Source organism: Diabrotica virgifera, chromosome 9, assembly GCF_917563875.1.
Source record: "Diabrotica virgifera virgifera chromosome 9, PGI_DIABVI_V3a".
Taxonomy (NCBI): Eukaryota; Metazoa; Arthropoda; class Insecta; order Coleoptera; family Chrysomelidae; genus Diabrotica; species Diabrotica virgifera.
In genome coordinates, this window is record NC_065451.1 from 111,673,247 (window position 1) to 111,697,599 (window position 24,353).

Here is a 24,353-nt window from a genome sequence, read left to right on the forward strand (position 1 = left end):
TGTTGTAAGTGGAGAGTTACGTTGAACGCGAACAAAACAACAACAATTGTGTTTCGCGCCCCTTCTGTGTCACAAAGAATCATTAAAAATGAAGACGACCTATACCCACTGAGATTGATGGGAGAAAGGCTCGTACTCAGCCCGACTGCGACCTACTTGGGAGTTCTGTTCACCAGGACCCACAACTGGGACGCAGATCTAAAGGCAACTTTAGATAGGGCGAGGGACAGAGCCAGACTTCTCAATCCTCTCTCAGGAAGAATCGGCAAGACACACAAGAAAACTCTCATACACACTTACAAGACCGACATTCGACCCGTCATTGAGTATAAAGCAGGTCTCTACTGTCTTTTCGGTAGACTACAAAAAGAGAAGTTGTTGCGAGTGGAACGAAGAATCTTACGCAGGTGTAACTACCAGCACTGGAGATATCCCTCAAATGAAATCCATAACATTTCGAACATCCCCACAATCATCGAGAGAATCAACCCTCTGAACAGGAACTTCACATCTAAAGTAATCAACGGTCCCCTCTCCGACACACAACAATCTCTTAAATGTTCCTGTTCTTCTTCAGGCCACGTATTCTGCTACCGACAGCCCAAACGGAAAAAGATTCACCCACCGTCCGCTCTAATGCAAACATGCATTGACGAACTCCCAGTAGAATACGAAGAAATCCTTGAGGCTACCCCGCTAGCCTATCGTACCCACCTTTAACTACTCCTCTTCCCTACCCCGAACAGGGAGAAGTTGTTTTTTTGCGGTTTCCCAACTTCATTGCACAATTATACCTGTTCGCCCCAAGAAAATAGCCGCAACTATTTTCTACACTCGAACGCTCACTGTCCACGCTGCGCCCAAAAACCACCTCCTGACCGCCGACGAGGGCCGCTGGCTTGCCAGTTGGCGTACAATGGTTTCTAGGGAGCTTGGTCGAGGGCGAAGCTCGGACAGTACACACATATGTCAATGGAACCAACACCAACTCCATGAAACTTTCTTCTCTGTTTTCTGATAGTCGACTAAACCACCACCGCCGGCCCAACCCAAGAACACCAGGAACACCACTGCCTCAGTGCTCTTTTGGACTGTTTGCTTTTTACGGCCATTAATGTCACATTCACCACAAACCCTGAAGAGGACAAAATCCTAAACGGGGACCACTCAATGTAATCGTTTCAATAAAGCATAACAAATCTTTCACGAAAACCCACATTGGGTATATATTATTATTCTTCGATCAATGCTCCAAGAATAATAAATAATCAACTAGGCTTTTCGTTGCGACTTTTTTATCGTCAGAGATTATCGTCACAAAGGAGTATGTACACAAATTTTCAGATCAAAATGTTTCCAAAATTTTCCCTTTTGTCGGAAACTTTTTGGAAAATTTTGGGTACAACTCTACGCCACTCCCTTTTAAATGTTGTACTTAGTGTGTGTACCAATTTTCAGCTAAATCGATTCAAAAGTAACTGAGAAAAACTGTTGTAAATTTTTTTTGACAATGGCTCCTCTTAAGGACTTCGATAACCTTAAAAAATTAAATTTTCTGTTCGTTTGCCCCAACATTGTTGTCAGACAATTACATTTTTTGTTTAAGAATATAATTACTTGTGACCTACTACTTTTGGTCGGAAAAATGATTGTGAAGATAAGGGATGCACGAACCCAGCATATTTTAAAAGTATAGTTTACTAATAAAAATTTAATTCTTTGTCCGACTGTCGATTTGCCCCAATATTATTGTCGGACACTTAGATTTTTTGATTTAGAATATAATTACTTATAACCTCCTATTTTTGTAGGAAAAATGGTTGTAAACAAAAAAATTCCAGGAATTTGACATCAGCTCCTTGAAAATTGTCCGACAAGGTAACCACATTATTGTAAAAAGGTTTTATGGTAGATTTGGTTAAAATTAGCCACGTGGTAATACATTTATTATTTTCATAAATTTGACATATTTAGCGTGCCCGACGCGTCATATGGCCCAATATTTTTGTCCGACAAAATTGTTTGCGCTGTTTATAATATGATAAAAACCATTGATTAAAATAAAATGACCAATGTGGTTATAAATTTTTTTATTGCATAAAATTGACAACTTCGTGACAGCTTGACAAACAAACGCCCCATTACCATAATGCGCCAAGCTCCAAAGTTGTCCGACTCAGCCCAAATAACAAGTACAAAAAGTTTCGACGGTGTGGTCATCAATAATAATTTTACATGTGGGCCCAAGGACTATAAAGGGAAAACAATACGCCGGGTTTTGTGTTTTCATGACAAAAAATTAGTTATTACCATACTAGAAAAAATACCAAAAGTTTCTACAAATGGCCTTGTGTATACATTTCATAATGTAACAAAATTAATTTATGATGGAAATATTATTAACAAAAACGCAAATGCATACAAACAGAATATTTCAATTGTGATTAAATATTAAAAACAGTTTAAAATTTATTAAAAGCTGAAGTACTTTAGTAAATGAAATATTGGATAAATTATCTGTTTATGGCAAACGGTTATGGTTTACATCAAACAAAAGCAGAAATTGGTATTTTACGACCAACTCTAAAAACGAATTTTTTGTTTATTTTTTTTTTAATATATAAAATTTATTTTATTAAATTATTATAAAACTGTATAAAATTAGCAAAATAAAATATCTATAAAACTTTACAACCAGTGAACATAACGACTGGTTTCAGAATAATTTCAAATTAATTTGTTTAAAATTATAAAACAAAATTGAAAAATTTAAAAATAAATTTCATAATGTATTTTTATATTTTAAAAGTTCCAATATGGATCTTTAAGCACTGGCGCACCGAGAATATTCCTCTGGGAGGGGTTGGCTTGGACACCTAATTTTTTTCGTATTGTTTGTGAAAAACAAGTTACATTTTCCTGTAGGCGAGGATATAAAGCATTAGGTTATGAAACCTTTTGCGTTCGATTCGAGAGAGCATTTGGAAAATTCTTGAATGCTCGGCATGAGGTACAAATAAAAAGTGCATTGTTGTAAACAGGATGGTTATTTATGAAACAGTTCGTGAAGTATGCTTTTTGGGAACGCACGTGATGTTTAGAGCACGAGCGACAGCAAAGCGAGTGCTATACATCGCGTAAGTTCGCAAAAAGTACTTCACGCACAGTTTCATACAATTTATCTACGATAAACAAATAAAAAATCTGTAACTCTTCGTCACTGGAATTCATTTCTATTCTACAATTTTTAGAACTTTGACATTTAAAAATTCTAACTTCTTTCAAACCACAAAACTGTCAAAACTTTTGTTGTAATTTATTGCTCATTATGTCATCACCATGACAACGCGAAAGTTAAGGATATTTGATTATATGAAAGTGTGTCAAAAAAACAGTGCGAAAAAGTAAATCCCATTTAAAATACATTGTTACTTCACGCACACTTCACGCATTGCTATCTATAATGAGAGTTTTCACAAACTAAAAACTTATACATAATATGACATAGAGTAGATAAAATGTATTTTTTCCACGAGCGTGCATAAATGTCTACTTCCGCGCACGCATTTTAGTTTAGAAAGTTTCACTTTTCTGCACGCGTGTTACTTTTCCGCACGCGGTTTTTACTTTTCCGCACGCGTGTTAATTTAGATATGTTAATATGGCCTTCAAGTAATTATAATACATGCAATAAACTAATATGTAGGTATTATTTACTAATTTATTTCAAATATATCTTATTGTGTTCCTGTTTTAATGAAACTAACGCGACAATTCGATGAAATAAAATTATTTTGACATAATATTCAAAAGTCAAATCGGTAGACTAACAGTCGTTTTGAATCATCGTCATGGAAACCAAGATCACCAGGCACCAGTTTGGGTTTCGAGAAAGTCATTCAGCTGTCGAAAGTCCATAGAATAACGAATATAATAGAGAGGTCGCTGGAAGGAAAGAAAGTTTGCTCCGCTGTCTTCTTTGGCGTGGCGCAAGCTTTTGATAAGGTATGGCACGAAGGATTTAAATACAAATTAAGCAGGATTTGGCCAAAACAATACACAGAGTTATTGGAATCTTATATATCAGAGAGAGTTTTTAGGGTTAAGCAAGAAAAAGCCTACTCAGAACTAAAGGAAATCAATGCAGGTGTACCACAAGGTAGTGTGATAGGACCGGTCCTATACCCATTATACACTAGTGATACCCCTGAAGTAGATCATAATACAATAGCTACCTTTGCTGATGACACTGCCGTTTTAGCCGTAGGTGAAGACCATGAAGAAGCAGCAAGAAAACTACAAATCTCTGTTAATAGACTTAACAAGTGGACTAAACGCTGGCTAATTAAATTGAACGAAATGAAGTCAGTGCATATAAATTGTACAAACAAGAAAAATCAATACATTCCTGTTAACGTAAATAATATATAATAATAATATCGTATGGCATTTTTGCCGGGGAGATCCTTTCGGATAGTTCCGGCGCCATTTACATCTTTAACCCTGTTTTAAGTAACTAGTGCCGATGTACACTAGCCCAGGGGGACCGACGGCTTTACGTGCTCTCCGAGGCACGGTGAGACGGCTCGTGTCATTATTGGAAATGAAAATGGTTTGTCTTTGGCAGGGCTTGAACCTACGTCTACTGGCGTATGAGGCCAGCGTTTACGCCGTTACTCCACGGCCGCTCACAACGTAAATAATACTCAGATATCATACGCCGATACCGCAAAATATTTGGGTATTACACTAGACGCTAGGCTACGCTATAGGGCCCATATTAAAGAGAAACGATAACAGTTTAACATGAAGTATAAAAAAATGTATTGGCTATTGGGAAGACAATTCACACTCTCGATCAAGAACAAAATACTTTTGTATAAAAAGATTATAAAACCTATATGGACATATGGCATACAGCTATGGGGCTGCCTGCGCTAGTAATACTAATTTAAACATCATTCAACGTTTCCAAAACAAAGTGCTAAGGAACATTGTCAACGCTCCATGGTACTAAAGGAACAGTGACCTCCATAGGGACCTAGACATGGATACTGTTAATATGACCATAAAATAAGTTGCCAAGAGTCACGGACAACGACTTCTTCAACACGTCAATGTTGAGGCCATCCAGCTCCTCGACAACACGGATGTAGCTAGAATACTCAAGAGGAAGAAACCCTTCGAGTTAGTTAACTTGTGGTTAAGTGAAAAATAGTGCACGGTTGAAGTGATAGTACAAGTTAACATCTGTGCAATATATTAACAGAACCTAGGGGGTACTATTGAGTTTGTCCTTAGTCCTAAGTATTTAGTAGTAATTTAGGTTAGAAATAAGTTGCTAATTGATCACATTATTTGATCAGATTGTAATGTTCTTTAGCATCTCATTGGTGTTTAATAAATAAAAAAAAATTTTAGTGACATCTATTTTCCTTTTTTACGCTTATGTTAGGATTCAAGGTTCATATCCGTATGTCAGTATTGGGAATATTAGCAGTTGATCCAACTCATTTTTAGAGTTCGTGACATTTGAGAGTCTTCCATATTTTAGCCATCCTTCCTACGGCGACTTTTGCTAAATCACACCCACGTTTTATTTCTTCCTGTAGTGACCCTGTGTTTGTGATCAATTATTCCAGATATAAGTATAAGCTCACAACCCCAAACTGGTTATAAATACTGTTGTAGAATTGTTTTTTAAAGAAATTCAAAGAAATTAAATCTATATTAATAGACCATAAGACCAGAGTTTTTCATCACCCTGTATATGACCAAAATTGTAAAGAATTTAATTTTGCTATTAAACAAGTGTGTCGGAAAAATGAAAACGATTAGTGATAATGATTCGACGAAATGGACGGGACATTAACAAACAATTCGGTGATTAGAAAGTGGACAGAGCGTTGACGGGAACAATGACGTTTTTAAAATCTTTCCGGGAAGGTTTTTAATTTGGTAAACAAATTGTATTAGTTTTTAGATGTAAAAGTAGAAAGTAGAAAAGAACTATTTATAATATTTCTTGAAATTTGACAAATTGGAAAAGTTATGTGGAAGAATATTTGGTTTCTCAAGAAATAAATGGTTTGAGAGAGTTTGTTGTTGACTGGATGGAAAATATCGGGAGTAGGGATAATGAATGTTGGAGTCTGCATTTGAGAGAGAAATAAGGGTACTGTGTAATGAACATCGATAGAAGGCAGTCGAGTTTTTAAAAGTGTGTAATCAGTGTAGAGTGGTGTGATCAGCCTTTGTGAGCAGAATCAAGTTAAAACCAAATTGTCGACCGGTTGAAGAGTTAATTTTCCTGGTCCGAGGGAGATTCCTTTGTTTTGTCTAGAACGAGTAGCTGATTATTATCCTTTTGTGCACAAGATATCGAGCAAGGAAAACTGAGTAATAGAATTCGAGCAAGTCCTGTGTGTTTTTCTTGGAAGCAGTTTTGACGAGAGGGACTTTTCGCAACATAGAGAGAGTACGTGTTGGGAGAATCAAGGACGGCGCAATCCAGAAAACGAGGGAGTGAAGAAACAAAAGGTTAGTCAAATCATTGATCGGAATGGAGAAAAGTTGTATCAAAACCATATTTGTTTATTTGTTTATTGAACATTTTTTTTACGCAGTTAGTCATTTCAAATTTGAGAAATCAATTCAAAAGAAGAAAGGTAAAATTCATTCAATTTAGTATGAGTAAATTAGAAATTAATTAAATAATTTTTTTTGTCAAAACAAGGAGATATCAGAGTTAGAGTTTAATTTATTAAGTTAGAGATTGTTGCAACAAAGTTAAATTTTAGTATTTTTTTAATCATATGTACACGGCATATTTGATAAAAACAATAGATTACTTTTATATGATTTTGAGTGTTTTCAATTTTCATGTTTCCACCCTGGAAGGAGTAAGCAACTAGAAATACTAGAAGCCACAGATCACAGGTATTGTATCAAATACAAAATTAGCCATGAGAATAAAATTGATTGGAAAATTTAATTTGAATTTAGTTTTGGTTTTTACATAGGCAGTAAATAAAATAATTAGATAATCAATTAAATTAAGAATTTGCTAATCAATCTAAATAAATAGATAAAGTAGAGCATAACAATACATAGACCGGTATGTCTACCGGTAAACATATAATGGTACATTATAACATAACGGTAAATATATATCGTAAACATAGACCGAGCATATCAGCCGCGTGTGCTGACGAAAAAATCTCTTAGATATTTCGATCTGTCACTCTCTAGCGCAGAGGTTCCCAAACTATTTTTTCTCGTAGACCCCTTTAAAAATTTACTGGTTTCGGTGGACCCCCTGCTGCTACATTTTTACCATATTCCCAAAACTCGTTCCAAATGTGAAGATATAACGATGGAAATTGGCGTCGCGGGTGAGCTCCAACCCTAAAATCATCATCATTCATCATCACCCAGCTCTTTACGTCCACTGCTGGACATAGGCCTCCCTCATTTTTGTCCATTGTGCTCTATTTTGAGCACTTTGCATCCAATTTCTTGACATTTTCTTGAGATCGTCAGTCCAATGAGTAGGTGGTCTTCCTCTACTTTTTTTTTCCAATCTCGGCCTCCACTCAAGTAATCTCTTCGTCCACCTCGCATCACTGATTCGGGCGACGTGTCCGACCCAGTTCCATTTCAGGGCGGCAATTCGGGAAATTACATCGCTAACTCCTGTTCTCCGTCTTCGAAAATAGTGCTGAATTCGGAGTGATAAAAATAAAGAAAAAGTAGTAGGTATATTTTCTTACGATCTATTTATTAAAATGATAATGATAACAGACTTAAAAGAATTAAAATAAAACACTAATAACGTTACGTAACTTTAAATATGCAAATCAACAATAAAAAAAAATCCCAATAATTTTAATGGGAGGGATGTACTTGATGGATTGACAGCAAATTATCAATATTTGGCTTTAGTTTTGTTAGGATTCCTTTTGTTTGTGCTCCTTTTTTTTGTCAATAGGTTTGTAACTAAACTAAACCTTTTTTCGACAAGGTATGACGAGGGAAACGCTATGAAAAGTTTTCCCGCAATTTCCCAAAGCCCAGGATATTTTTCAGGTATTTCTGCCTGCAGCCAAAATGTTTTATAGCCTTTTTTAAATTGCACCTTCAGCTCTTCATTGGTGCTGAGCTCTAGTAGTTCCTCTTATAATAGCACATCCGCCACTTCTGTTTCATCAAATGGATTTATGACCCGTGGTGGTATTTTCATCATCAAAATATCTTCAAATCTGTTTTTGAAGTCATCATGCAGCGCATTTAAATGTTGAACGTATGTCTGAATATCTTCATCAAGACATGCTGTACGTAACAAGTACAGGACTTACACATTGTAAGCACAGGATTGTGGAATCACAATCAGTAGAATTGCATATGCAAGCAATTTGCAGCAAAATAGAATTCTACTCATCGTGGCAGTGGCGGAGTGATTTGGAATTTATTTAAACAAATTTGCATTTTTTATCGTAAAGTATCAATGGAACAAATAATGTTTTGAATAGAAGGGTCTCAAAAATGTGATTATTAGGCACTATAATAAGTTTTTTGATTCAAGATGTTTTTGATCAAATTTTAGTGTAGAAAACATTAAAATACTGTTTTTACATTTACCCCCATTCCCAAAATACATGTTCTTCTATTTGGCTAATAATTTGCCCACAGATAGCCAAAACACAGGACTTTAAGTGGTTTAAAGAATTTGTGTAGTTTTACAATATGTATAAGAAAAGTTACATGCAATAATATCTGAGTCAAAATTATATAGTCCAGTCGGGTTAGCATTTGATCTTGCATGTCGAGCTACCCCAGCAAGATTCTATTCTGTTTTGACTGAAATTGTTAAAAATATGGTTTCAATAATTTATTTTATTATAAATTTTTAGTTTTGGGGCGAAAATAGTGACAGTTAAGGTAGACTTCCGCACCAAGCGACCGAGACAGGAGACCGCGACAGGCGACAGATAGGCGAGGTCTCCCCACGACTGCTCTCAATGCAATTATATCAGGGTAGTTCTGCAGCCCGCGACCGAGACCAGCGACCAACTATCGTCTAATCGCGACCTATCTGTCGCCTGTCGCGGTCTCCTGTCTCGGTCGCTTGGTGCGGAAGTCGTTTATTATTAGTTTTAAAACAAAAATATACTTATACTAAAGTGGAAAGAATTAAATTTTATACAATTTTTATTTTCTTCCAGGTATTACGTATGCGGTAAAGGCGCGATCATAAAACCTGATTGGTTTGAGAGCAGCGGTTTTGTTCAATATCTCCTCCATTTTCAACTTTTCGACAAAAATGGTAGAAATTGAAATTGTTCCAAATAAATCGTCTTTACAATAATTACTACAATTTTTTTAACCATTATTTTCATAGCGTCATTACAGTAGCCGCCTATATTTTTGACACTTTAATTATTCCACGTATTTCTGTTGTGTTGTAAAACTATACAAATTCTTTTAACATTTAAAGTCCTGTGTTTTGGTTATCTGTGGGCAAATTTTCAGTCAAATCGAAAGACATGTATTTTGGGAATGGAGGAGAACGTAAAAACGGCATTTTAAAGTTTTCTACGCCTAAATTTCATCAAAAACTTGTTATATAATCTAAAAATAAACTTTTTAATCAAAATAACTTGTTATAATATATTTTAATGCTATTTTTAAGTCCCTACTATTAAAACATTATTTTTTCCCATTGATATTTTACGATAAAAAAATGCAAATTTGTTTAAATAAATACCAAATCACTATAAAGTGTTCGTGGACCCCCAATTACAACTTGTGCACCCCCATTTTTATTTCACGCCAACGTAGACCCCCGTTGAGTCCCTCGTGGACCCCTGGGGGTCCACCTGGACCACTTTGGGAACCACTGCTCTAGCGCATTAAAATTTCTCACTTTCTCTTTCCCCCACCAAAAAAATCGCTGCTATTCGCTGTGAGCTTCGCTGGTATCGCCAACTAGCGGAATACTAGTGCAACTTCGGTTGGAAATTAAATGAGAAGAGTATTCCGAATAATCACAACGCAAAGAAGAAATTATATTGTAATCGATGATTAGTATCAGTAAGTATAGAGTTTATGATTCATTATGATTATTTTTTTATAAAATTTTTTTTATAGAAGAAGAATATTAGTTTCCATCTTTTCTACTTCCGATACTTTTATAATTATCGTGTAGATGGCGCTAGATTATTAGATTAATTATATTATGAAATGTTGAATAAACCAAATTTCGTAAATACGAAATGTTTGGGCCAACTAATTTTTTTTTCTATTAATGTTTTTAATTTCAATGTTTTAAAATATTCACTTTGACATTTATGTCAAATTTCCAACCGAAGTTCAATGACTTGTCAAGACTGGCGCTCACTAACTTTTAAATATCCCCTCTACCTAAGAGCTCACAGAGGATACTTACTTGATGCAAGACAAAGACACAACGAACAACGGAAAAAATATCGTGTCGTTACTTAGCTCTACAGACTGCTTAGTCTATGGTAATTCTACGGGTCTGTTAATACCGAAAACGTTCTGAAGTTTTAATTCGTTTGTCTAAACTAAAACACTAAAGTTTTCCCTTCACAGCAGATTTCTTTAAGCTATTGTGTATACAGTCAACCACTGGGGTTTTTACCTGTACTAGTTTATTGGAGATGGAAGAATCAACAGTGCATTCCAAGACTTTGACGTTTGTTGGTAGGTTGTTGTGGTTGTTGGTACAAGCAAAAGATTGGCATAATAAATAATATAGGTCCACTTTCCCTCAAGGGGTTTGAGTTAACCTACAGTTTAGACGTTTTCCAAGCGTAAGTAACATGGATATATTTAGTTATTTAACATTTGTAGTATAATTTAGTATTCTTTTGTCATTGTTTATTTTATTGATTAATTGTTTTGTCATTCAAATTAATTCTACTGTCAAGTTTTATGTGAATAAAAGCCTAATTTTGTAAAAGGCATTTTTACTACAATTTTATTCACATAAATATACCAAATATACAATGGAGAAGTACTTTAAACCTGATAAACTAGAGGCTGATCCAAACTCCCAAACTGCCACCAAAGAATTTAAACACTGGTACGAAACATTTAAGAATTTTTTGGAAAGCAATAAATCTACAGAAATATCGCTAGAAAATAAAGACAAGTACATGCTTTTAATCAATTTTGTCTCACATTCAGTATATGATTACATAAGCGAAGCAAAAACATACATTTCTGCTATCAAAATTTTGGAAGAATTGTATATTAAACCTACAAATGAGATTTACGCAAGACATATTCTAGCTACAAGAAAACAACAAATAAACGAATCTATAGATCAGTATGCTCAACAGTTAAAGCTTTTGGCTAAAAATTGTAATTTTAAAGCAGTTTCTTCAGAAGAAAATAAAAATGACTATATTCGTGATGCTTTTATTAATGGTCTCGTTCAATCCAATATACGTCAAAGATTACTAGAGTTTAGTTCTTTATCTTTGGACGAAGTATTATCTAAATCTAGATCTTTAGAAGATTCTCAAAAACAATCTGATACATATCATGCAGCATTAAATAATATAGCATCTTGTAGTCATCCAAATTCAGAACAAACTACTTTAGCTTCTGTTCAAACAAAACCTGGTCAGAATTGTTATTTTTGTGGACATCCAAGACATCCTCGATCTGTATGTCCAGCAAGGGCTGCGATTTGCCAAAACTGTCATAAAATTGGACATTGGTTTAAAATGTGCATGCAATCAAAGAAAAGTCAAACGAGATCAACTTATGCATCTACAATGGTAATCGCTTCTTCAATGGAAACACCTCAATCGCTTTCAAAATGTATAGCCAAAGTAACAGTTAACCAAATTGATGCCAACGCTTTAATAGACACTGGAAGCTCAGATACTTTTTTAGATCATGAATTCGCTATTGAAAATAAGCTTAAAATTTTTCCAATACAAGGGGTCCAAGTTTCTATGGCATCTATGTCATTCTCAGCTAATATTCAAGGCTATTGTTTAATAAACATTCAGGTTGATAAAGAAAAATATGATCAAACAAAAGTTTTAGTTTTATCCAATCTTTGTACAGATGTGATTTTGGGTCAAGATATTATGAAACAACATGAAAGCTTAGAAGTTAAATTTGGAGGACCAAGAAGACCTCTTAAGATATGCTGTCTTACTGAAGCTAAAATTAAGCCACCTTCGTTGTTTGCCAATTTAACAGAAAATTGTCACCCTATTGCTACTAAATCTCGCAGGCATTCACAGGAAGATGAAGAATTTATTAAACAAGAAATAAAACGTCTCCTTAAAGAAGAAATTATTGAAGAAAGTAAATCACCTTGGAGGGCCCAAGTGTTGGTAACTAAAAACGAAAATCATAAACGTCGGATGGTAGTTGATTACTCTCAAACAATAAATAGATTCACATTACTTGATGCTTATCCGTTGCCGAATATTGATTCACTAGTGTCTAAGATAGCAAAATATAAAATTTTTAGCTCAATTGATTTAAAATACGCATATCATCAAATACCAATTAACGAATCTGACAAACCATTTACAGCTTTCGAGGCAAGTGGAGGCCTTTACCAATTCCGTCGTATTCCTTTTGGGGTTACCAATGGAGTATCATGTTTTCAGAGAGCCATTGATTCTATCATAAAAAAAGAAAATCTACAAGGTGTTTACGCTTATTTAGATGATGTAACAGTTGGTGGTGAGGATCAAGATAGACATGATTTAAATTTACAGAATTTTTTAAATGCTGTTAAAAAATATGGGTTAACTTTAAATCAAAATAAATGTCACTACAATCCAAAAAATTATAAATATTTTGGGATATACAATAGAAAACTCTACAATGAAACCTGATCCAGACAGATTGAAGCCTCTACTAAATTTACCAGTTCCGAATGATTCTAAAAGTCTTCAGAGGGCACTTGGAATGTTTTCATATTACTCAAAATGGGTTAATAATTTTTCAGCAAAAATTAGAGGTCTTATAGATTGCAAGAAATTTTCATTAGGTCCGGACTTGCTTTTTGCTTTTGAGGAGTTGAGAACTGATATAGCTAATGCACTTCTATGGACAATCGATGAAAAAGAAATTCTCATTGTTGCGACTGATGCTGAGTCAATCTGGAAGACCCGTTGCTTTTTTCTCACGTACCCTTACAGATTCTGAACGAAAACATTCTGCAATTGAAAGAGAAGCATATGCTTGCGTTGAAGCATTGAAAAAATGGAGACACTATCTTTTAGGAAGACAATTCAAACTAATCACAGATCAAAAATCAGTTTCGTTCATGTTTAATACAAACCATACAAGTAAAATCAAAAATCAAAAAAATTTTGCGTTGGCGTTTGGAGCTTTCTTGTTTTAAATATGATATTATCTATCGTCCAGGAAAGGCTAATGATGCAGCTGATGCACTATCAAGAATATGCAATAATATAAATAATACAAGCAAGTTATATCAATTACATTCAGATTTATCGCATCCTGGGATTACTCGTATGCACCATTTTGTAAAAATTCGAAATTTACCTTATTCTTTAGATGAAATTAAACACGTAATTACCTCTTGTCCAATCTGTGCAGAAATTAAACCCAGATTTTATAGGAAAGAAGATGATACACATTTAATTAAATCAATAGCTCCGTTCGAAAGATTGAATATTGACTTTAAAGGTCCAATACCCGGTTCTTCTGGAAATTCTTATATGCTTGCAATCATTGATGAATTTTTAAGATTTCCATGGGCTTTTCCATGCTCAGATACCTCCAGTCAGACAGTAATTGAATTTTTGAGTCAAATGTTTTGTTTATATGGAATGCCGGCATATATACATTCTGACAGGGGAACTAGCTTTACTTCACAAGAATTTATTAATTATCTACACTCTAAAGGAATATCTTCAAGTAGAACAACACCATATAACCCTGGAGGAAATGGTCAAGTCGAGAGATACAATGGAATTATATGGAAAGCAGTGAATCTAGCATTGAAAACCAAAAATTTAGACATCACTAAATGGGAGACTGTTCTACCAGATGCTCTGCACTCTATAAGAAGTTTACTGTGTACAGCAACCAATTGTACACCTCATGAACGTTTGTTTACGTATCAGCAAAGATCAACTAGCGGAACTTCTATTCCATCATGGCTTAAAGATTCAGACAAAGTATTACTAAGAAAATTTGTACGAAAAAGTAAGTTTGATCCTTTAGTTGAAGAGGTTGATCTTTTAGAAGCCAACTCAGATTACGCCTTAATACAGTATCCAAACGGAAAGAAAAGTACAGTTTCAACGAAGCATTTAGCTCCTAGAGGTGACCTGAAATTATTGAATCAAGATAATGATGAAGATGAAAATGAAAGTCCAAATAATACACTAGAGAATTCCTCTACTGAATCAATACCAGAGGACATAGAAAATTTATCTATTCAAGAACCCAATCAAGTACCTGATGATAATCATGAACCAAGATTGGAAAATTCAGATTTTCGATCTAGCCGTAAATCAGCTAGAACTAAAAATAAACCACGATATTCGCAAGATTTTGTTCAAAAATAGGGCCGGGTGAATGTAGTATAATTTAGTATTCTTTTGTCATTGTTTATTTTATTGATTAATTGTTTTGTCATTCAAATTAATTCTACTGTCAAGTTTTATGTGAATAAAAGCCTAATTTTGTAAAAGGCATTTTTACTACAACATTTCTATAGGACGCTTTGTAGCACTTAACCATTGTTTTTTTTTATCTCAGATAATAACTTATTTAGTCGTTTTATGTATTTGTCTCTCAGATGGTAACTTATTTAGTTGTTTTACGCTTAAAATGTAGCACTGATAGTAACCGATAAAACTGAACTTTATTATGAATACTTCGCATTCCACACTTCACAATACAAGCGAATTAATGCATATTATCTATTTAGAATAATTCTTCTAGAGAAAAAATTAAATTAATCTTTGTAAAAAACAAAATTACAAAGAAACTCAACTAAAATGATCTAAAACATACTAAGAACTGAAAGAATAACATTTATGTTTGCCTCCCGGTTGTCAGATTCGTTTAATTTTGACAACATGTTGGAATTCCCTATTGGAGATCAATCCAAATTAAAAAGTGTGGTTAATTTATATTTCACAAGTGTCAGAAAAATTAGAGTTAATATTTATTGACAGTTGTCACTTTATAAAAATTTTAGTGTAAAGTACACAATCCAAAAAAAACGTTTTGAGTAATATACAATCAAAAATATATACACAAAATGACAACAAAAAAGGTAATTTGTACTCCGTTTGCTCCCGGTCCAGTAAATAATGCTCCTTATAGGTAAATAATTTAAAACTAACTTTAAAAATCCTTTTACACCTCTTACTTTTCTTACAGCCAGGCCATTTTGATTGATTCAAAAACGTTATACGTGTCGGGAACCCTTGGACTTTCGGTTAAGACCGGAAAACTGGTGGATGGAGGATTTGACAATGAGATGCAACAAGCGATGAAAAATTTGGAGGCGATACTCAGAGCTGGCAATTCGTCTTTCGATAAGTTGATTAAGGTGAACATATTTTTAGAAGACATGAATAACTTTTTTCAGATGAACGAAATCTATAGAACATGTAAGTAGATATAAGAATGAACAATAATTTATTTAATCTAAATTCTTCTTCTTGTAGTGCCTATCCGATTCGGATGTTGGCGACCATCATGAAAATCTGTACTTTGCACACTGCTGCTCTAAAAAGATTTATGGTTGTTGTGTTAAACAACGTACGTAAATTTTTCAGCTCGGAAATCCTTCGCATTACTGGTCCATGTTTTCTTTTTTCTTTTCCTTGATATATTAGTTGCAGCAGTCCATATCTTTCGCTGTTTCTCATGATGTGACCGAGGTATTCGATTTTATTTTGATTAACAGCTCTTTTTCTTTTTGCATTCTCAGCAAAACACCCTGATTAGTAACGTGGTCGGTATAAGATATCTTCAGGATTTTACGATAAATCCACATTTGGCTTTATCGTCGCAATATGACTCTCACACTGCGAGAGTCCACGACTCCATTCCGTACAACAGTATAGGAAAGATATATCATCGTAATAACCTGATTTTTATTTGAACAACTTAGCCATTTTTTTAAATGCAGATCTTGCTTTCTTTATTCGTCCAAATTGCTGGTACCTACTACTTAGAGATCATAATACATACATTTTTTTTCTTAGTGTTTAGTGAAAGCCCATATCTCTGATTGAAAGACAAACTTCTGTGATACTGTTCATTAACCCCTGGAGGGTTTCATAACTGTCATCTAATACCACCGTGTCGTCTGCGTATCTTATATTATTGATACATTCTCCGTTAATTCGAATTCCGGCTTCAACATCATCCACTGCTTCTTGAAAGATTTCCTCAGAGTATAATATGTGGTGTAGTGGTGATATTATACATCCCTGACGGACCCCACGTTTGATTTTGACATCGCGGCAACATATTATCTATGGCGGCAACATATTATTATGTTTAAATAGAGGCACACCCTTTTCGATTTCTTTCCATTTTTATATTACTTGTCCACTTGTCTTTTAAGAGCCGGTTTTGCTTTTCTTGTTATTCAATATTATCTCAAATTCCGAAGCTGCTGGAAAGGAGAAAACTACAAACAGATAACGACAAACTCATTAAAAGGCAAATCAAACTGCAGAATTATAACTGTTTTTTCAATGGAAATTAATAAATTGAAAAATACAGATATAATTCTGAATGACCAACTCGAGACAAACAGCTCCCCACTCCTCAACTTCTTCAGTTAAAAACTTCAAAAAGGGCAAACCCCTAGTAATCTAAATCACTTGAGAGAGGCACTCTGCCGAAACAGCTGTAGTCACATAGTTGTAATAAATTTTGTGGAAGTATAGAAAACATACGTTTTCAGTGTTTTTGTTGTTAAATTACGTAAGTATCTATACATTTTAAAGTTTATTTATAGAACTCCTTGTATTTGGCAGAATGGTAAAAAAACAGTAAATTTTAATTTAACAATGTTTACATTAATAATTTGACTTATATTTGACAGTTATACTCTACCTACTTGTTAGTTTAAGTTCTCTAATAAATTTTGTTAGTTACATAAATAAATTATTTCTTCTTCTTCTTCCCGTTGTCCTTATGCCCTATAAGAGCGTAAATGAAAATATGACTTTTTATTTGAGGAAGGTGGAAAAACCATATATGTATAACGTGGAATTAAAGTGCCTTTTCCTCTCTTGAATGACTACTGCCCTCCGCTACGCATCGGGCAGTAAACTTCATTCTCGGGAGGAAACTTTGCTCCGTTGTTATACAAATAGCTATTTTAATCCATTTTTCTTGCTTTTGTATTTACTTTTCTCATAAACTAATCACTATAATAAGCATAATGTGTTATACATTTTTGAAATCAGTACAGCGAAGAGAATGCAAATAATATCCAATACAAATAAAGGGGTACTAATTTAAAAAAAATTAAGGGATGGTACAAGGGTGAGAGGCTGCCTTTTCCAGCAAGCTTAAATATGACATAATGTCCCCCCTTCAATTATTATTTGACGTGTTTTTGAACTTTTCCTCAAAATCAGTGGTGATTCAAAAGTTATTTAAGGTGGATAATTTTATCTCAAGAGCACTGTTAATTCTGAATCCATTTTTCAGAAGAACTTAAAAGTAAAGAATAAGGGTGAACGGACAGCCTATTAATAGTATCCACTATACTGGCGACGTAGTGCTCCTTGCCAATAATAAGGAAGAGTTATTGTTTTCAATAAATAAATTCATCGGCTTAAATTTATGGTAATCAGTAAACATGACATAGAAAATGTCAAGGTATGGAGAGAAAATCTGGACAAAGAATGCTTAAAGATATTTAATTATTTGAACTGCTAGCCAGACGATAAATGGTATAAAATGATGAAATTAAAATTATAATCGAAATACCTACAACTACGTTCTTTAAAATGAAAGCTCCTCTTTTGCAATAGAGACATAAATCTGACTACTCAATGGCTATTATATATTTTTCGTACTGTCTGCACTGCTGTACAAAACTAATGGATGGAAGTTAAAGATCAGAACCATGTCATGTCTGGAATATTTTAAGATGTAGTTGTACTGGTGGTTGTTAAAGATACTATGGATTACCAGAGTATCAAATGATATCTTTCGAAACGATAAATACCGCTTTTTCATCACTTAGTTTAAAGTTTAGTATATTAACCTTCTCTAGTTTTGCAAAAAAAGTGCATTGATCGTTTTGGATATATGTTTTTAGCTGATCAGGTTCCAAAAAAACCTATTATAGGCATTTATAGGGTTAACGAATAATTAAGCTTCAGTTGTAAATACCATGTTTGATCGTTTTCACCTGAATTTTTAAATGACCTGCCTGTGACTCTACCCTCGTTGCGGCTTTTGCAGAAATATCAGAGTAAGTAGCATCAAGTAAAAATGCCTTTGATTACTTAAGTTAAGCAGTTTGAAACTTTATGGGTATTTTGGTATAGCAAATTGAAATCTTTAATCACATATTTGCTTGATTTTGGTATCGAATATCTCCGCAGTAGGCATTAACTTCTTATTTCAATTTTTAAATATATTTTCCACTAACTATGAAGTTTTATGGTATGCTACGTAATCAGCCCTGTGATGGATGACCGAAGTTATCGTTAACGTAAAGTTATTCTTAGCCCAATAAATGACCGTTTTGGAGTGTAATTTCCAGGGGCAACTCCGAATTGCATGAAAATTTGGATGTAGGTTCTACTTACCCTCCACTTCAAAGTTGAATTTGTGCCGTTGGTTGCTTTTACTTGGGGGTGACATTTACTCCTTCTCGGGGGGTGAAAAACGCGTGTTTAAAATAAGACTGGAAATGGATAAATTGACTTATTTTAAGCACCTTTTGTTCTATAAAGTTTTTTACGTAAGTCAATACTTTTCGAGTTATTCGCGATTTAGAATGTTGATTTTTCGACAAAAAACTACGTTTTCAGACCGTTTTTCCCAACTAACTCAAAAAGTAAATATTTTATCGAAAAAAATATTTTCAGCAAAAGTGTAGCCTATAAAAAAAAATGAAAAAAATGGTGTACCATAAAGTCTACAAATTGAGTAGAAGCAAAGTTGTAGCTCATGAAAAATACGTTCTTATTCGTCTAATTCCAAATCGAATAATTCAACGCGAAATCACCGAAGAAAGAGGCGTTTTTCGGGAAAACCTTATTAATATTTTTAAAGTATCGAAAAAAAGCTTATTATTTGTTTTTTCCAAAAGTTTACAGCATCAAAAATAAACGAGTTACACTGAAAAAAAAGTTGGCCCCTTTTTTCTGGTAAAAAAAATCGTAAAAACCTCCCTCTATTTAGCACCCTAAATGAAATTAATCGTTTGGATTTACCATCTATTTTAACTGTATGTGTATTGTTTATACGATCTGTAAGTTTGATTGGTTTGAAGTGCTTATTTCCGAAAAAATTTGGTTTTATATTTAAAAAAAATTTTCTAAAAATTTTTTAAAAATTCCATTTTTTCAAAATAACTTAAAAAGTATTAGTGACAAGAAAAATCTTAGAGAGTAAAAAAAATGTAGGTTTTGCTATTATAAATATGCTAGTTTCATTTTGTTTCTCCGTAAGACAAAAATTAGTTAAGATATGGCTGTTCAAAATTTGCATACACTCGTGATTAGTGACCAATTCAAGCTTTCTCAATTATAACCCTTTCAAAAATAAACACTTTAAACCGGTGAGACTGATAGATCATATAAAAAATAGATAGGTAAGTAAATTATTGTTTGTAAAGCGGTAGCGATTAATTCCATTTGGGGAGTTAAACACGCCGAGATTTTCATGATTTTTTACAAAAAAAAGAAGGCCAACTTTATTTTAAGCGTAACTTGCTTATTTTTAATGCAAAAACTTTTGTTAAAAATTAAAACAAATCTTTTTATAAACGCTTTAAAAAAGTTTAAATGGGTTTTTCCCAAAAAGTTCTTAATTTTTCGGTGATTTCACCTTGAAATATTCGATTTGGAATTAGACGAATAAGAACGTATTTTTCATGACCTACAACTTTGTTTTTATTTGATTGATAGACTTTACTGATACACCATTTTTTGGGTTTTCTATAAGCGACTCTTTTGCTAAGGATATTTTTTTCGATGTAACATTTACTTTTTGAGTTATTTGCGAAAAACCGTCTGAAAACGTAGTTTTTTTGTCGAAAAATCAACATTTTCAATGGCAAATAACTCGAAAAGTATTGACTTACGCAAAAAATTCTATAGAACCAAAGTTGCTTAAAATTAGTCAATTTTTCCATTTCCGGTCTTATCTTGAACGTATGTTTTTTCACCCCCGAGAAGGGGTGACTGTCATCCCCCAAGTAAAAACAACCAACGGCACAATTTAAACTTTGAAGTGGAGGGTAAGTAGAACCTAAATCCAAATTTTCATGCAATTCGGAGTTGCCCCTGAAAATTACACGGTATCGCCGAATTTCCCGTTCATTTACTGGGCTATCTGTAGTTATGTTATAACCATCGAATTGGTGTGATGTATCATACTTAACTTAACTACTTGCGTTATTTCTTGACAGTTATTGAGTTATCTGGTATATCAACTGTCACTTTATAACGCGACGTTAAACCTCAAGTTATGAGATAACTCTGTAGTTATGTTAAGGATTGTAAGGTTAGGTTTATGTTTTGATTTGTTTTTAGATAGAAATCAAGTGAATATTTTACGTAGAACGCTGCTTCAGGTTGTCCCAGGACCTTGTGCGGCATTTTATTTTTAATAAATCAAACTTAAGATCAAATATAAAGCAGCACAAAATTATCAAAAACATAGACCTAAGATAACAATTAAAAACACGTAGGTAATACAATTAAAACAATAATAAAAATGAAAAAGGAAGCTAATAATTTAAAACTAGAAGGGTAAAAGTTATACAAAAATCAAATCGAGAGATACAAATTGAAATTTATATTTATGGTAGGGGAGCAAAGTATGCTAAATGTGCAGTCACTCGAGCGCTTTGGGGACCTATTGGGTTGTGAAGAGTAGGTCCTAAAACCAAAAAAAGTAAGTAAAGTTTTCCATTTTAGTGGGCGCTTGCCATTTTTTAATTTAATTTTCCATTTCCAACAATCGTTTTTTCCGATTATAACGCCATCTATCCATAATTCGAAAAAATGTTTCGAATAAAAGTTACTTATTTTTACGTAAGGAATCCAAATCTGCAATAAAAAATAAGGGCTGCTATTTAAGATGTTAAAGTAACCCTCCACCCCACATTTATGGGGGGTCGTGTTTGGTGCCATTCGATAGATTTTTCAAAAATATTGAATAAGAGTATTTTACAGTTTTTCGATCTGATGTTCATTTCGCGAAATATCGCGGGATTCGTATTTAAAATATTAAATTTACCCCCCACCCCTTTCCGTGGGAAGTCGTGTTTGGTATCATTAGATAGATTTTTAAAAAATATTCACATATTTTTTAGTTTTTCGATCTGTCATTCATTTCGCGAAATATTCGCTTTTTTCTTGTGAATCTTTGGGACTCACCCATTTCCTTACGCCCGGCTCAAATCGTCAGATTTTTTAAATATACACTCTTTTGCATGTACTTAACTTACCTTATCTTAATCTGACAATTTCGAGTTTTTTTAAGAATAGATTTTTTTTTCGGGCTCCCCTTAACGAACTCCCCTGTGTTAAGAGCCAATCTATGGTAGAGGTACATCTGCAGGGTACCAGGTTTCTCCCTATATGCTAATCTGACGCGCTCGAGTAACTGCAAAAATCCCCGCTTGGGCTCCCCTACCATTATAAACATCCAAATCCAAGCGTTTTTATACTAAATTCACAATCAAGATGCAGTAGAAATAAACAAACCAAGACACGTTAACTGCTACTAGAAGCACTCCCGAATCGTAATTTACAATGTACCAATATACATTGTAAATCCCAAATCATGATTTCCAAAGTTTATACATTGTAAATTATGATCCGGGAGTGCTCCTAGTAGCATTTAACGTTTCTTGATTTGTTTATTTCTATTGCATCTTGATTGTAAATTTAGTATAAGTATCTACTTTTACGATTCACCACCGAACCACACCGAACAGCGAACAGCTGTTCAGTCATCGGTAGCCGGTAGGTAGGTATACCAACTTCTCGTGATTCTCTTTCTCGCTCCAACTTGTACTGATTCTACATAAGGTTCTCTTTTTAGACAACTTAATATTTTCTTCCGCCCGATAACGTCTGAGAAATAACTCATCTCATAACGGTGGATGATCCATCACACCGAGTTTTCGGTTTATAGTTATGGAGATAGTTATATGTTATAGTTATGTTAACTTTAACGCAAACGTTAAAAATAACTTCGATAATTCATCACACGACTGAATGTCTTTAGCTCAAGGAATCGATTAATAACTCCTCCATTATCCATTAACATTTAATTTAGGAAATATAGCTAGTAGCTCTGGACCTCACGCAGCTCCGGTGATTGTACCTTATTCCTGTTGATCTTCAAAATATTTTTAATATTTTACTCATTATAATTAATTGTTTGTTTAGATGTTAAGAAAAATTTTCCTGCTCGATGTGTTGTACAAGCTGCCAGACTGCCGATAAATGCCAAAGTCGAAATTGAAGCCATAGCGATCTCAGGAGATTTAGCTCCGTCTGAATGTACATGTTAGAACGTGCAACTATTACATTTATTTGATTATTTATTTGACTTATATTTTACACTAAAATATTTTTAACAAATCTAAAATAACAACTCTGATTAAATGAAAAATACTATTTTAATATTTGAGCTAAAAATTGCTTTTTGTAATGCTTTCTCAGTTATTCTTCCCATCTTATTCATATATATTTCCGTTTACCTTTTCTGCTGATTTCTTAATTTCTGTATCTTGTAATATACTTCTTTTTTCTGACCCCTTCTGAATCATCATTTTGCAATGTTTTCTTTATTTTTCTCGTGTTAAAATCACTTGTCCAAAATGGACTAGATTTAAGCGTTTGAAGGAGCAGTCACGCTGGAACCTTGTGGATAGAAAGTAATTAAATCTGTAACTAGTGCACATCTAATTACTTTTTATCATTAAACATGCACCTATAGAACCTGAGATTATTTAACAATCTCACACCCGTACGGTCTGATTACAAGCTCCCAAAAATGTCGATAAAAAGAGTAGTACACTTGGACGACGAGGATGTTATTTGATATTTAAAGTACTTACAAAACTTAAGGAATGCGTAATAAAAAAAAATTGATATTATTTTATAATATTAAAATCATTGCGTTGAGGTTGCGTTGAAGCTAATTCGCCTGTGTAGATGGTTTCAGATTTTGGAGAGATTAATTAGAATTTGTATATAGGATGTCCCAAAAGTAGAATGACAGTCTAAAAAAATTAAAAAATGCATGTTCAATATTTTTCAAAAATCTCTCAGAGAATCTTTATTTGTAACGTGTTCTGTCCATGACATTAAACACCCATAACTCGAATATTTTCAGTTTTTTCATTAATGCCGCATTTAAGGTCCAAGCTTCCATTCAGAAAAACAAAGTCGAGAAAACGTAGCACCTAGCCAACCTTATTTTAAGCTCTAATTTCAGATCTATTGGACAGATCAGTTTTCTCATTGTTAAAATTTTGTTAAAACGGTTTTTACAAACAAAATACAATGTGAACCAGTGCTTTGTCTCGGATTGTAAACACTATAGTGAAAGAGGGATATGTAGACTAAGAGCCGCTATGGGTGAAATTTTCTAATCGTTTTCGGCACGATAAGATCCTATAACTTAAATAGTAGAACCTAAAGGAAAACGTATGAATACTGTGCCGTCACTTTTTAGTGGCACATGCGTCGACAGTGGCGCATCAAACTTTCCACTTATGGACGGGATAACCTTTTTTTATTTTTTTAAGTTATATGTGATTAAAAAATACGACTCAGCGTAATTTTAATCCACCACCCCCTTCCCCCTTTCCCCACCGTCAAAAACTTTGTTTTTCGTTTTTATTTTTTTTTAGTTGGGTTCCAATCAATTCTAAAATTTCAAAAAATTCCCACGCATAGTTAAGACTTTCAAAAAACATGTCTATTTTTATAGATCCCTTGGCCCCTAGGTGGGGTGTACACAACCTCAAAACTTTTTTAATTTTTATTTTGAAAAAAAACTTTGGAAAAACCTTTTTTTGGGTATGGCTGCAGGTCTAATTTTTTTTAAATCTTGTGTATTTTGAAGTCTATAAAGTA

The 24,353-nt window shown here is 33.7% G+C and overlaps 2 protein-coding genes across 2 annotated transcripts in view; one reads left to right on the top strand and one right to left on the bottom strand.

The window, feature by feature from the left end:
- The window catches only part of LOC126892422 (heterogeneous nuclear ribonucleoprotein C), a 2,215,671-nt gene that overhangs the window by 362,835 nt on the left and 1,828,483 nt on the right, over positions 1-24,353 (bottom strand). The window lies entirely within an intron of this gene.
- Positions 15,187-22,811, top strand: LOC126892423 (2-iminobutanoate/2-iminopropanoate deaminase-like). Its single transcript, XM_050661952.1, has 3 exons — positions 15,187-15,366; positions 15,424-15,656; positions 22,656-22,811. The coding sequence occupies exons 1-3, from the start codon at positions 15,302-15,304 to the stop codon at positions 22,778-22,780; spliced, it is 423 nt and encodes a 140-aa protein (XP_050517909.1). The 5' UTR covers positions 15,187-15,301; the 3' UTR covers positions 22,781-22,811.

Bases quoted from the DNA above. Each gene is read 5' to 3' on its own strand.
- LOC126892423 (XM_050661952.1), top strand. From the start codon at position 15,302: ATGACAACAAAAAAGGTAATTTGTACTCCGTTTGCTCCCGGTCCAGTA. The intron at 15,367-15,423 runs GTAAATAATTTA...CTTTTCTTACAG, and splicing joins GTAAATAATGCTCCTTATAG to CCAGGCCATTTTGATTGATT. The intron at 15,657-22,655 runs GTAAGTAGATAT...TTGTTTGTTTAG, and splicing joins GAACGAAATCTATAGAACAT to ATGTTAAGAAAAATTTTCCT.